Here is a 15,840-nt window from a genome sequence, read left to right as displayed (position 1 = left end):
TTCCATTTTGAAGTTCAAAATTAATGTTCACTGAAAACAGAAAACGCACTTACTCGAGACATGCAACTTGATAGAATTGGAAATTGTAGACTAGATTAAAATAGGTCATAACACTTCGATGGGTAGGCCATAAAAACGTCCTGCCGAAACCGTTCAGTTTCTGTAGGAAACAAATATCAAAACATGGTGACGGATTAAAAACATGCCTTGCACTCCAGCCGCCCCTTACTAGTGGGATACTATGGGCCTATTGGCATTATGCCGGAAGCTTTGAAATAAGACTAACTGCCATGTAAATAAAATGACGAAATGGCGATAGGATAGTCTAGCCTATAACCTATTACGCAGTACCTAACGAATATTATGCGTCCATAACTCTTTTGACATGGGCCTTGACCGACACTAGTGCAAAATTCTCCCTGAATAGGAGGGGAAATGACAGATCGTTGGGTGATGTAACGTAGCCAACCATAAGACCTGATTTTATTTGTTATTCGTCAAAAAACATTTAAACTTTCTCGGCACATAACATAGGGCTATTACGCATGGCATGGGGACACTATATTTCCAAATTGTTGAAGACATTTTCGCCAATGAATGCTACCTTCTGTCCAGTCACATGTAATTGTGAACAAATGAATGAAAAACAATAGAACACTGCCAGTAATTGGCACAGATGAAAAACGCTTTGATAATGATCTATTCTAAAAGTACACTTATTGGGCACATTAATTAAGATTAGAGATTTTACGCAAGAGGGTTAATTCTCCCAGAAGAGCTTGGCCTGGCCTGACCAAGCCCCAGTCCACACAGAAAGATTGCAAACCCGTTTGCTACACATTTTTCTTGTCTGAACGAGATTCACTTATTACCCCCACTTCACTCCCAACTACCCATTTAAACCTGGAAAACAACTGTTATACGCAACATTGTTTTCCTTGCCACACCACACCATCATAGTCAGTTAACGTAAATTGTTTTCATTTTTGAACCGTTTAACCAAATAAAACATTGGCTAAATGAACTGGTACATACCATAGCATTCCTCCCTCTTCTCTCGTTCACTCCTTTCTCTCCAATGTTCTCCTTCGCAACTCGCAAAAACAGCACTCCCAACGCCTCGAGAATTTAACAAAGAGGAAATTCTACTCCTCGATCAGTCACATAAATATCGACATTCCCCTTTTGAACACTTGGTATATTTTTTACCCTGAAATCAAGACTCCATTTTCACAAGTAGCCTATTAACTTTTCGGTGCCATCTGCATGTGGAGTTCCTTTTCTTGCCTTTGGACACAAAACACCTAAATTATCTCGGAAAATGCAGTAGAACTTCAATTTCTTGTCACCTGGATGTTCGCGTTAGGAAAGAGGGGCGTTGAAAAGACTTGATTCGTTGTGTTTTTCTCTTGGTTCACCACGTTGTTTTGACCAATTGTTATTTCCTTTGTTGTGTCCAATATACAGATATACCCATACGCGTACACATCATATGCGGTGTTAGTTGATGCGCAGTGCTCAATTGATAATTACAACCCTAAATGTTGTGTTTCCTATGAGTATCGCTTCACAGACTGCCCAAATGTATGACCGTGTGTAAGTGTATTTTTTTCAGCTTCCCAATAATGGCGGCCCGGCCCTTCTCCCGAATATAGCCTCTCCTCCTCCGTCCTATTCCGAGAGGATAGAGAGAGAGCTGTAGTCTCGCCCAGTGGCGCATGGACACAATTACAACACGCTCATTATGTTTCTAAATACAATAATTGCTTATATTCTCCAAATAATTAGTGAGTCATCATAATTCGTTTTCATTTTTTGCTGTATTAATAAAATACTATTTTTTTAATTAAAGGGGGCAATCTGCATTTTCTACATCCATTTTTGGATATACCCATTGATTCTTGAAGAATTTAGCTTTTTATATATATATATATATATATATATATATATATATATATATATATATATGCCTCAGGAGCTCAGTTTAACTGTCAGACCCCATCAGGATGCAAAATATAAGCTTGTTTTACTACAATGTTTGTAAACAAAGTACATGTAAAACACTATAACTCAAAACGTGGTCAAATTACACCAAGTATACAAAACATTAAGAATACCTGCTCTTTCCTTGACATGATCAGGTGAAAGCTATGATCCCGTATTGATGTCACTTGTTAAATCCACTTCAAACCAGTGTAGATGAAGGGGAGGAGACAGGTTAAAGAAGGATATTTAAAAACCCTGAAATAACTGAGACCTGGATTGTGTATGTGTGCCATTCAGAGAGGATGGAAATATGTAAGTGCCTTTGAATGGGGTATGTTAGTTGGTGCCAGGCACACCGGTTTGTGTCAAGAACTGCAATGCTTCTGGGTTTTTCACGCTCAACAGTTTCACATGTGTATCAAAAATGGTCCACGACCCAAAGGACATCCAGCCAACTTGACACAACTGTGGGAAGCATTGAAGTCAACGTGGACCAGCATCCCTGTGGAATGCTTTCCACACCTTGTAGAGTTCATTCCTGATGAATGAAGGCTGTTCTTTGGAAAAGGGGAGGGTGAAACTCAATATTAGGAAGGTGTTCTTAATGTTTTAATTGATAGAATAATTAGGAAATGAGGTCAATGCAATTTAGGACAAGAAATTAGATGCAACTTGCAAGAACTGGAAAAACACTTCCAGCAAAATTTGTATTTAAAAAAAAAAAAATGTCTGTGCATTTGAATAAATATCCAAGAATTGACCCCAACTTTTGCAGTAGAACACATGTATCCATGTTCGTCAATTATAGATATAAACCATTTTCACAATATCATGTCAGTTATGCATTCACCACGAAAGTACTCCGTTAAATAGCATACTTGTATTGCATTTGATATAAAATGCAACGGATGTCTAACTTACTAGCTTCACTGACTTCCGTGCATAAATCATTTATGTACCACACTCACAAATCTTACTTCCCAACATGAACTAATAATTTATCTGATCCAGCACACAGGGAGAATGGGAAAGAGAATATTATTATTTAGCCATTCAGAAAATCTATAAACTCAACAAGGTTATTCCCGGTCCTCTAGACTTACTCATGCCAATGGCTGTTCACTGAATTGTTGGAAATAACTTTTTTCACCTGAGAAGAATTCAGTCGTCCTGATTATAACATGTCAGCTTAAATGCTATGGCCTTCTCCAAGAGTACACGACTAAATATGATTGTTGTTCTACTATGCCTGATGAAGACCTAAGGGTGGAAACATTGTAAATAAATATCACCTGGGAGCATGAGCAGCAGCGAACGGCATTTTCCTTTCTGTTTTCCATGACTTTGCCTATAACTCCTGCACCTGTGGAAGGTACCTGGATGGCTTATGTTCTTCAGCTTTTGTTCTACAACTCAAACCGATGTTTATTGGCTTGGGGACTTTGTTATGCATTGAATCTCTCCCTGTTTCTCTCTCTCTCACACACACACACACACACACACATCCGAATCTGGCTGTGACTAACTGATCCTTATGTATTCATTTGGGTGTTGGATAACTTTCTTTATTGGCAGAACATTTTATCATAATTACTTTGCTAAATATCCTAAAACAGTCCACATACTAACAGTTACTCTTGATCTGTGTATTTTAAATGTTTTAGGTGAACATCCTCCATTTAAACAAAGTTGAAAGTACAGCATTCCGAGTCAACAAGCCGCTTGCTGTCCAATCATATTAGTCAGTGAGTTCACGGCAATATTTGCACGACCCCAGTCACACCGAGCAAGACTAGCAGGGGTCAAAGTGCCATTCATAATTTGTCCCCGTTTTTTCATTTTCTCCTTCACCACTGAACTACTGCTGGGACACTCACTGCGACAAGCTGGCCCAACTATACCGATCTCTCTGACCAAGACCTTTCTGAACACTGTTTGGTTTTTAACCAGAGTATCAATTGAGGAAATGCTCTGAACTGTTTCATATGCTCCTATTCATTTAAAGCCACAACAGCCTTGGAAAACCTATTGGAAAACAAGACAGCAAAGCAGCCTAACGAGAGAGAGAAGCTGCCCTGTTTTCTACTTGGTTTCCCCTTTACTCTCCCTATCCCATCTCAACTCGCTCTGCAGCTGAAATATTTCTGGGTCCCAGGGGCACGCACATTCCTCCCACTCACAGTTGTGCAATCCCTGACAATCACCGCCCTCCCCCTTCGGCCTCCCCGGCCTAACGCACAGCACAGAGGAGCTGTCCAAGCTGTCTGGACAATGTTCTGCAGCGGATCGGCTACCCACCAGACCAGTTAACAAACCCAGGGGCCGTGATTTTGCAGAAGACAGCCAAAGGGATGTAACATAAATGTCAGACTCTCCTTTCTGTTACTGCTTGGTGTGGGATTGGGAACAAAAGTGTATTCCTTGCCTTTGGTGTGGAAGTCACAGGCTGTGAAAGACAACGTGTGTTTTGTTGTTTTTGCTGAGATTTAGGGTTGTGCCCCAGTCTTCCTGTATAATGGCCTATGTTACACCCTGCAAATAGGCCTTGTGGTTGAAGGCATGATGTCGGAGAGTTTGTCATGTATGTTTCATTTGGACTGTGGAAAAATGTAAAAGTATTATGGTTTCTTTCCTCTGGGGTTGAATATGGTCAACAGAAATCAATGATAATGGAATAGGTCAAAATTATAAGAGACATCTTGATTATGGGAGTATGGCTAGACAGTACACTGTCCTGCTCTCAGCACACATCAAAGCTGCAGACTAAAGTCAAATCTAGACTTGGTTTCCTCTATTGTAAATCACTCCTCTTTCACCCCAGTTGCCAAACTAACCCTGATTCAGATGACCATCCTACCCATGCTAGATTACAGAGAACTCCTCGGTAAACTGGTCATCTCTGTATACCCGTCGCAAGAACCAATGGTTGATGCTTATTTATAAAACCCTCTTAGACCTCACTCCACCCTATCTGAGACACTTACTGAAGCCCTCATCCTCCACATACAACACCCGTTCTGACAGTCACATTATGTTAAATGTCCCCAAAGCACACACATCCCTGGGTCGCTCGTATTTTCAGTTTGCTGCATCCAGCAACTGGAACGAGCGGCAACAAACACTCAAACTGGACAATTATCTCAATCTCTTCATTCAAAGACTCCATTATGGACACGCTTGCACAGTTGTGGCTGCTTTGCTTGATGTATTGTCGTCTCTACCTTCTTGCCCTTTGTGCGGTTGTCTGTGCCCAATAATGTTTGTACCATGTTTTGTGCTGCTACCATGTTGTGTTGTCATGTGTTGCTGCCTTGCTATGTGGTTGTCTTAGGTCTCTTTATGTAGTGTTGTCTCTCGTCGTGATGTGTGTTTGTGCTTACATACAGTTGAAGTCGGAAGGTTACATACAACTTAGCCAAATACATTTAAACTCAGTTTTTCCACAATTCCTGACATTTAATCCTAGTAAAAACTCCCTGTCTAAGGATCAGTTAGGATCACCACTTTATTTTAAGAATGTGAAATGTCAGAATAATAGTAGAGAATGACTTATTTCAGCTTTTATTTATTTCATCACATTCCCAGTGGGTCAGAAGTTTACATACACTCAATTAGTATTTGATAGCATTGCCTTTAAATTGGTTAACTTGGGTCAAATGTTTTGGGTCACCTTCCACAAGCTTCCCACAATAAGTTGGCTGTATTTTGGCTCAATCCTCCTGACAGAACTGGTGTAACTGAGTCAGGTTTGTAGGCCTCCTTGCTCACACACACTTTCAGTTCTGCCCACAAATTTAATATAGAATTGAGGTCAGGGCTATGTGATGGCCACCCCATTATCTTGACTTTGTTGTCCTTAAGCCATTTTCCCTCAACTTTGGAAGTATCCTTGGGGTCATTGTTCATTTGGAAGACCCATTTGGCGACCAAGCTTTAACTTCCTGACTGATGTCTTGAGATGTTGCTTCAATATATCCACATAATTTCCCACCTCATGATGCCATCTATTTTGTGAAGTGCACCAGTTCCTCCTGCAGCAAAGCACCCCCAGAACATGATGCTGCCATGCCCGTGCTTCACGGTTGGGATGGTGTTCTTCAGCTTGCAAGCATTCCCCTTTTTCCTCCAAACATAACGATGGTCATTATGGCCAGACAGTTCTATTTTTGTTTCATCAGACCAGAGGACATTTCCCCAAAAAGTATGATATTTTTCCACATGTGCAGTTGCAACCGTAGTCTGGTTTTTTTTATGACGGTGTTGGACGGTGTCTTTTCACACCAAAGTACGTTCATCTCTAGGAGAAAGAACAAGTCTCCTTCCTGAGAGCTATTACGGCTGTGTGGTCCCATGGTGTTTATACGTGCGTACTATTGTTTGTACAGATGAACGTGGTACCTTCAGGCATTTGAAAATATCTCCCAATGATGAACCAGACTTGTGGAGGTCTACAATTCTTTTTCTGAGGTCTTGGCTGATTTCTTTTGATTTTCCCATGATGTCATGCATAAGCACTGAGTTTGAAGGTAGGCCTTGAAATACATCAACAGGTACACCTCCAATTGACTCAAATGATGTCAATTAGCCTATCAGAAGCTTCTAAAGCCATAACATAATTTTCTGGAATTTTCCGAGCTGTTTAATGGCACAGTCAACATAGTGTATGTAAACTTCTGACCCACTGGAATTGTGATATAATGACTTATAAATGAAATAATCTGTCTATAAACAACTGTTGGAAACATTTACTTGTGTCATGCACAAAGTAGATGTCCTAACTGACTTGCCAAAACTATAGTTTGTTAACAAGACATTTGTGGTGGTTGAAAAAAAGAGTTTTAAATACTCCAACCTAAGTGTATGCACACTTCATATATAAAATTATTTGATCATATATATTTTTATTTTTATTTATCCCAGACCCTGTAGGAGGCCTTTTGGTAGGCCGTCATTGTAAAATAAGAATTTGTTCTTAGGTTAAATAAAAAAATATCTGCCTATTTTTTATTTTTTATTACATTTATCCATTTTTGTTTTAGATAATTGGATTCCTCATAGGATAGATAAATCAACTCACAAAAACCACAACACTTTATTTAACTAGGCAAGTCAGTTCAGAACAAATTCTTATTTACCCTGACCAAACCTGGACGATGCCGGGATAATTTTGCATCCCAATCACGGCTGGATGTGATTCAGGCTGGATTCGAACCAGAGACTGTAGTGACGCCTCTTGCACTGAGATGCAGTGTCTTAGACAGCTGCGCCACTCGAGAGCCCCCATTTAGGTTGAAGTGATACTTTATCAACATACTTGAAGTGATGTCAACAAAATGTATTAAGGGTGCAATTCGTAAATTCACTCTGGCTATCTACTCTCATTTCAAGGCGCTCTCGTCTGTGTGCCAGAGCGCAGAATTATTGATGAATTTAGGAACGCTCAACACCAGTGAACATGGCCGGTGTCAGTAAACGTCAAGCAATAAAAAAAATCGTAATTCAATTGTTGCCAGCAGCACAGTTATATCACCAACGCTCTGGATAACATGAAAACAGCCTAACCAGTTGGGGCGAATAATAGTGAGGTGTTCTCTCGTTTGTGTCTGGAAGTAGCTAGCCAACGTTAAACATTTAGCTTGGGTCGTTGTGAGGTCAGAACGCTCGGTTCAACCCTACTCCTCGACCTGTTCGTCCAGTGTGCGCTCTGAACACCCCGAAATTACGAACACCCAGAACACACTCTGGCACTCCAGATTGAATTTAGGAACACACCTAAGTGATCATGCCGGAGAAACCGGTATTTGGAGGATATATTGGCACGGGTGTTGTTAGGCCATAGACTTCCCTTTCTAGGGAGTTTTTCCTAGCCACCGTGCTTCTACACCTGCATTGCTTGCTGTTTGGGGTTTTAGGCTGGGTTTCTGTACAGCACTTTGACATCAGCTGATGTAAGAAGGGCTTTATAAATACATCTGATTTGACTTTGTCTCGGACCGGCAAACGTGCCAATACACTGGCTTCGAGGGCATTTTACTTTTATACAAAGTTGTTACCAAACATAATACAAAAGGGTTTACCAACATATTCAAATAACGATTGCAATATTTCCATTAACGTTATTGTGACAAATGTATTCATACTATTTAATCCTTCCACAATATGTAGTCCCGACACAAATCGAGGGTTGCTACCCAAGCCGGCTGGTCGTTCGTTCTATTGCCAAAGACGTCTCTTTGTTCTGCATCTATGGATACGACCCAGTCGTTCATTCTGAATGTTCCATTGCCATACTGGCTGGCAACGTTCTTAACCCTTTGCTTGCTAGCTAGCCAACTACGGCTAATTTGCGGTCACGGCAAAAGAGTGCAGCAAAGTAGCCACATTTGTTTAAGCTGTTTTTTCTAGTGACATTTATTTGGATACATCCATAACAATGAGCGAATGAGGCGTGATTTCGCCAGGCATAGAAAATGTGCTCAATCGTCAGGATACTATTGTTCAGAGGAGCTCGCCAACAACAGCTAACACAATCACTTCAACCCGAAGCCTGAAAGACTGCGAACTACCTGCACTTCGTTGAGTTGTACCTTTTTTAGTTGTTTATATCCATAAAAACGATGCCAGCTGAGAAACGCTGCCCGACACGTTCATTACTGTGTTGCAAATATCGGAGACAGACTGCAAGGTTTATACAAATCTCCCCTGTTGAAAACGAATGTTAGTCTAAAATGAATGTGAGATCATGTCTAGATGCTTTTAATTAGTGGAGATCAAATGCATAAATAATCTGACTGGGTTGATGAGACAGTGGATCGCACAGTCAAATGGAACAGAGTAAATAGGCAATTTAAAAGTCAGTTTTAGCTGGCGCTAACTTGTGGAATAGACACAGGCTGGAATACGGTTGTAACCTATCAGAATTCAGGAACTGATTTAACCGTTATATAATGTGCCGTAAATTACAATAAGTCAAAGTGCCTGTAAATTATTTATACTGCAAAATTTGCACTTCCCCCTTCTGATTAAAAAAAAAAAATGATTGGCCAAACCTGAGCCAAATATTCATGTGACTGGACCTCACGAATCTGCAGTTGACACAATAAGCCGGAGAGGGGTGCATGATGGTTCTTGTAGGGATATATAATTCCCTTAACCTTTAAATCTGACGATTTTACTGGTCTAATAAAACTCAATTTCCCGCAATGCTTTGCGCCTTTAGCTTTTCCTGTACATCCTGCTCGGTAAGATAGCGGGCAATCGGTCGTCAAAACAATCCTGGTCATTTGGAGAATTTATGAAAAATCAAATAAAAGTCACCAGGCTAAGGGAATTTCTATTTGTTTTAAAACAACTGACTCAAAGAAAAGACAATGGTATGTTTGCAATTGGGTAGATTTTGTGGCCAATTACTTTGCTCTAACGTTAACATAGTCGCTAGCTAGCCAATGTCGGTCGTCAATCTCTCCTGTGAAATGTATGAGAAGCCTATAAAGTATAGCTAGCTAGATAACGCTATATATTCGAATTAAATAAACCTAACTAAATGAATCGATTAGCTACATCCGGCTCTAGATTTTTATTTTTTTACGAAGCAACTGCCTGGCTTGCATTTGTCAGTAACGTTAGACTAGTTAGCCACCTAGCTAGTTAACATAGCTAGCTATATATCTTGACCTGGAAGGGTGTGGCTAGCTAACGTTAGATTACTAGCTAACGTTAGGTGTTGTAAAGGACTGCGAATCTGTCAGCACACTCTTAACCAATCCATGCTCAGAAATGCACTGTTATTGGTGTTTGTTATAGTTGTAGGTTATAGGTGAATCTGATGATGCATGAGTGGTGAGAACAGTGAATCAATCAAATAAAATGTTATGGCACATGCCCCGAATGCAACAGGTGTAGACCTTACAGTGAAACGCTTAACGTTACTTACCCGTAGTTAGATCTGAGAAGCCATATTCAAGACAAGGCTAGCGAGCGTTTATTGTTTCCTAATGTTCACATTGGAAATGAAGTGTGTAGAACTTTGACTCTCTGACAAGAAGAACTGGAAAATCAAGTTCTATAGCTACATTACATTCAGGCCTAGTCTAGCTTGGCTATATGCCGAGTTCAGAATGTTGTGATGTAGCTAGCTAAGTTACTATAGCAGGGCTCTCCAACCCTGTTCTTGGAGAACTACAGTCCTGCAGGTTTTCACTCAACCCTAATCTAGCACACTGGTTGATAAATTGAACAAAGTTAGTTACAACTGGGGTTGGAGCAAAAACCTACAGGAGGGTAGCTCTCCAGGAACAGGGCTGGAGAGCCCCTGTACTAGACTGCAGAGCATTTCTCACTCTTCATTATCTCTCCTCCTCCCCTCTGCTCCTGCCATACAGATCCGCTTCATCCTTATTCAGAACCGAGCAGGGAAGACCCGACTGGCCAAGTGGTACATGCAGTTTGATGACGACGAGAAACAGAAGCTGATTGAGGAGGTGCACGCTGTGGTGACTGTCCGTGATGCCAAGCACACCAACTTTGTGGAGGTATGGCAGAAGGATCTACTCGATGCCATGTCCGTGCTTGGAGTCTGTGTGTGCCCTAATGTAGACCATTTGTTTCTGGCAATTGTATTCGTGGTCACTATCTGGCCATTCTAGCAAGGCTGAAAGCTACCTGGTACTGTAACTCAAGGTCTGGAACTGCATTTGGCGTACTGTTTACTTGGCTTTACAATGACACGGGCCTAAATTGTAGCACACATTGTGACACTGAAGAGGCGGTGGATAATAGGCTATATTTTCCACTGACGTACTGTAACCCTAATTGGCTAACCAAGTTGAATTCGATATGCTATTAATTATTCTCAAATGAAAAGCACATATTGAGACACTTGTCTGTCTTGTCTTCAGTTCAGGAACTTCAAGATCATCTATAGGCGCTATGCTGGTCTGTACTTCTGTATCTGTGTGGATGTGACAGACAACAACCTGGCATACCTGGAGGGCATTCACAACTTTGTGGAGGTATGACGTCACATTAACTCACCCGTAGACTGTTTATTACGATGACACACAATGTGGGAGCTGTTTCATGTCAATGACTCTGGCTGGTTATGTGAAGGAATGTGGGCTAATCAAATCTCCACATTCATAGCTGAATGATTAGGCATGTTTTATTGGTAAATGATTGTATCGATGTGCTCCTTCAGCTCTTTTAGAATATAGGGTGTGTTCATCAATTCAATCTGGAGTGCAGGAGTGCACTTTAGGCGTTTGTTAAATTCAGAGCGTTGTCAGATTGTCTGTTTGTAAATTCTGAGCGTTTCGCTCTTGGAGTGTTCAGGAAGCACACTGGACGCTGTGGCCGGGGAGTAGGGTTGATCTGAGCGTTCTGACCTCACAACGGCAGTCAAGCACCCAAGCTAACTGGCTAACGTTGGCTAGCATGCTACTTCCGGACATAAATGTGAGAACACCCCACTCTAACCATTTTACTCACCCTAGCCGAGCTGGTTATCCAGAGTGTTGGTGACTGTAACTGTGCTGCTGGCAACAATTATTTAATGATGCTTTTTTGCCAACGTTTACTGACACTGGCCATATTCAACGGGTGTTGAGTGTTCATATAATCATCAGTTATTCTGCCCTCTGGTACACTCAGACGCGAGTGCTCTGAAATCGGAGTAGATAGCCAGAGCAAATTTACGAACACACCTATAGAGTACCACAATACGAGTCATAATACCCATAAAACCTAGCAGTCAAACAGGGCAATAGTTCCAATCGTTTTTCCACCATTTTTAGAAACGCAGTATTGTTTTTCCTTGGGAATAGTGTTTAATACACAGGTTGACAATAAATGTGGCTCAATTCAGTTGTTTTAGAGTCCCTGCAATAAGAGCTACGATGCTAATGTTCTCTGGGTGTCACTGAGTAGACTGATACCCCATGTCATTGATCAACAATCCATCGGTAAGGCTGTACAGTGAAATAAGTATGCCCTTGTGCAATTCTAAAGAATAATACATCCAGTGAGATTAACAGATTTTTGTCAAATTAACATAGCCTTTTGTTGATTTTATATAACATTCCAACCTTGTTTAGCATGATCTATTCAATTATGGCATAATTCTACTATTTGTATTAATTTGCATCACTGTCAATGACATACTTTTATTTTGAAGGCTAACCAAAGTCTACTATTGTGTCTAATCCTTGTGGCTAGCTTCACATAGATGGGTCCGACCACCATCAATCAAATAACCCTCATTTATAAGACCAATCTTATTTTAGATGATGATACCTAGCTATTTAGTTAGCTAGCTACTGAAACAGATTGTGTCGTTTTGCATCCATGAGCTAGCTAGCTTTCCTTATGACCAGCACTGTAGGTGCGCGAGACAACTTGACCAGCGTCATAGCATACGTATCGATGAATCGTTGTGACATATGAAATACGGGTGTTAGTGTAATCAATGTGTAATAACTACGTAAAACAATGTATGAACGTGTTAAATTATTATGTGACTTGAAGTCATATTCAGGTCCTTATTGGTCAACAAGCGTGTGTGTGTGTAACCTTTTTATTTGACTAGGCAAGTCGGTTAAGAACAAATTCTTATTTACAATGATGGCTTCCCCCGGCCAAAACCGGACCACGCTCGGCCAATTTTGTCATTTTGTCACGTGATACAGCTTGAATTTGAACCAGGGACTGTAGTGACGCCTTTTGCACTGAGATGCAGTGCCTTAAACCGGTGTGTGTGTATGAATTATTTGATTGTACTAGCGGCCTTAAGCATTATAAAATGTTTAACATCGGGATAGTTTTGTTTTTTTGCAAGGGAAAATATTGGATATCGGTGCATCACTAATGTTAAGTATTTCTAAATTCCCCTGTGGAAAAATTGGAACCATTTCCCTGTTTGACCTCTAGGTCTTATGGGTATTATGACACCTCGACTGTGGGGCTCTATTTTCTATGCATTCTTACCCAGTGTAATACGCCCCATATAGAGTCTGACTCGACGCAAAAGTAAGGCCAAAACACCAAAATGGGGGAAGGACAAATCTCTCTGGTGGTGTTCGTTCATATTCCCAAAAAGCATTGCCTGAGTGGCTTTCCTCCCGGGGTCGAGGGGAAATGGCAGAACAGCTCGCACTGTGCTCCCTGTCCAAGGGGCAGGCGGAATGTGGCCCGTGAAGGAAAACAGCTGAGATTCCTGACACTCGGGTTCAAGAGCACCGCGACCTGGAATGCTGGACTTCCTCGGGCCCTTAAATGATTCCCTATATAGGCTAGTGCACTACTTCAGACCACAGCCTTGTACTATGGATTACACTGTATCCTAGCTATGAATTAGACTAAATAGTTAATGTAACAAAACCTGACCCCCGTGTCGTCTTACCCCCCTTTAGGTGTTGAATGAGTATTTCCACAACGTGTGCGAGTTGGACCTGGTGTTCAACTTCTACAAGGTAAGAGTAAAAAGTGTTGATGATTTTTAAAACCACAAACACTCTGTGCTAAGAGGAAAAACAGAAAGGAGCTGAAAAAACCCGGGGGAGGTGAAAAGATATCATTTTAATTTATTTTCTTTCATTGTAATGGGGAGGTGCTATGGCAACGAGGATGTGATGCGTAATTACAACAATCAGTCAACTAGGCTCATCCACATCAATTTGGTGGGGGTTGGTTTTCCTCTGCCAGAAATGTTAAGCAATTAAGACTCCTCTGATGACTGCCCTTCAAGCAGTTATCGTGTCAATTACGTAAGGCATTTCTGAATATTCGCCCACTCGCTGAACCTTAAAGAAGCGCAGCCCACGCTAAAAGTTGCTGCGCTCTGTGATGTCTTCAGATTCACGAATAAAACAGAAAGTGCCAGAAAGTGACATGATGGCAAACAGCTTGCCTCAACATCAACCCCCTCTCTATTAGATCTAGTGCCACAGCAGCGAGGCCTACGCACTGTTAGAAAGACCCATTTACGTAATGGGGTGGAAATGAATCTGCAGGATCTATACAGTTCTCCCAACACTTCCGTTTTTTTGAAAGCTGTGTGCGCACAGGGAATTTGACCAGTGCAGTAGGCTGACCTCTGACCTAACCTGCCCTGTGTGTTCTGTCCAAGGTGTACACGGTGGTGGATGAGATGTTTCTGGCGGGGGAGATCAGAGAGACGAGCCAGACCAAGGTCCTCAAGCAGCTGCTAATGCTCCAGTCCCTCGAGTAGCCAACAGGGCAGCCATCTTGACCAGTCCATCACCCACCCACCATCAATGTCACTCTGGAAAGGACCCCCTCTCATTTGCCATCTTCCACCCCTTACAGAAACCAGGGGCTTATTCACAGAACGTTCAGATAGAAATGCAGGGTATAGAACAGACATTGTTTTCAGTCATGCAGAATCGATTCAGCTCTACACATTACATTTTCATTCTGCAACAATGACAAAGTTTCAACCTCTTATGCCCCAGAAAGGCTGTATTTTGGTGCTGCAGATACGGCCCTTATCATTTCATTTCTTTACCACCAGTTCAAGTAAAATCATCTGGATGAGTATATTTGCAGCACTGAAAATAAATGTTCTCTCTATGCCCTGTCTCCAGCTGGAGGTTGCCAGTTATTCACCTGTACATCCCGCCATCAAACCTATACTAGCGGAGAGAGAGGATGACAAGGGTTCACTGTTCTGGCAACCCCAGTGTCACTACAGTAGCTAAAAAATAAATTTAAAAAGCATAAGAAAACCCTTGTAAAACTGCCTGTGATATCCGTCTTCTCTGGGAGAATCAGTTTGAGCTGAGGAGTGACTAAACCACCGCTACAAATGCCCATCGAAGCCGTTGACCTCTCGTGGTGGTTCACAGTTCAATGGAGTGCACTTTCTAAGTGTGCTGTTGAGAGGTCTGGTAATGGCAACCTGTGCAGGGTTGAATCTACTTTTTGTGATATTACATAGGTGGTCCTCCGGTCTTAAATAACTGTCAGTATCATGTCAGGTTGTATATCAGACAATGCGTCTCCACTCCACATAATGGTGCTCGTTAGTCCCAACCAGATATGTTCAACTTTAAACACACAAATACTTTAAGGGAAATTCTACAGTGATATATTTTAAGTAAAGCAGTACTGTGAAGTTTGTTTTGTATGGTGTACATATATACAGTGTATCTTATGCATAATAGTGTGAAACCATTGTCTATTCCAGGCCTTTCCCCAGCTTCTCCTGCCTGTCTCGTTGTCAGTGTTTTAATACACCGATCTGAATTGGGGGAAATTCCATTAATATTCCCTGGTCACCTCATTCGTACCACATAAATAGGGAGGCCAAATGATATGACCAAAACCCGAGGCAGTTGTCGAGTAGGTCTGTGACAACACCGCCTTGTAACTCGTCCCTCATTGTAACCATGTCCAGTCTTGCACCTCCCCAACACATCACAGGTTTCACATGTTACTATTATGGTTTAAGTTTCTTTTTCTTATTTTGGATTTAGTGCAATGTACTGCTTCCCGTCTGTCCTGTGTGAGATTGTTGAAAGATGTGTTGGGGTCTCCTGTTGCTAAACTACCCAGTCAGTGTATATAAAAAACAAATCAAAGTACTAAATAAAAATGTTAAAACCTGTGCTTTTTATACTGTGAATGTTTGCGAAGAACATTACATTTAAGTACTGAAGTTGAAAAACGTATAATTTGTGATTAGTGCCATCTAGTGGTATTAATCCGGCCTAGCTTTCACATTTTGGAATCCACCCTCCGAGGTCATTCTTGCAGCCTCCCAGTGACCTATAAAAATCAATATATCCACTTCAGCTACATTAACGCACTCTGCCTGTTACTCCATCGACCCACAGACAG

At 41.3% G+C, this 15,840-nt stretch overlaps 2 protein-coding genes across 4 annotated transcripts in view; one reads left to right on the top strand and one right to left on the bottom strand.

The window, feature by feature from the left end:
- LOC112266677 (rho GTPase-activating protein 35) overlaps positions 1-10,020 on the bottom strand; it is a 96,870-nt gene extending 86,850 nt beyond the window's left edge. The window contains exon 1 of one of the 3 annotated variants that reach the window (XM_024444358.2): positions 9,920-10,020. The gene's annotated coding sequence lies outside the window, so the exon portion shown is untranslated. Of the gene's footprint in view, positions 1-1,035; positions 1,717-9,919 lie in introns of those variants that run through there. The other 2 variants (XM_024444357.2, XM_024444359.2) reach the window with 2 other exon arrangements.
- LOC112266679 (AP-2 complex subunit sigma) lies at positions 9,200-15,607 on the top strand. Its single transcript, XM_024444362.2, has 5 exons — positions 9,200-9,359; positions 10,368-10,517; positions 10,884-10,997; positions 13,392-13,451; positions 14,108-15,607. The coding sequence occupies exons 1-5, from the start codon at positions 9,357-9,359 to the stop codon at positions 14,207-14,209; spliced, it is 429 nt and encodes a 142-aa protein (XP_024300130.1). The 5' UTR covers positions 9,200-9,356; the 3' UTR covers positions 14,210-15,607.
- The last annotated feature ends 233 nt before the right edge of the window (positions 15,608-15,840 follow it).

Source organism: Oncorhynchus tshawytscha, linkage group LG14, assembly GCF_018296145.1.
Source record: "Oncorhynchus tshawytscha isolate Ot180627B linkage group LG14, Otsh_v2.0, whole genome shotgun sequence".
Taxonomy (NCBI): domain Eukaryota; kingdom Metazoa; phylum Chordata; class Actinopteri; order Salmoniformes; family Salmonidae; genus Oncorhynchus; species Oncorhynchus tshawytscha.
Note: the sequence above shows the minus strand (reverse complement) of the source record. Positions and strands in the feature narration are given on the sequence as shown.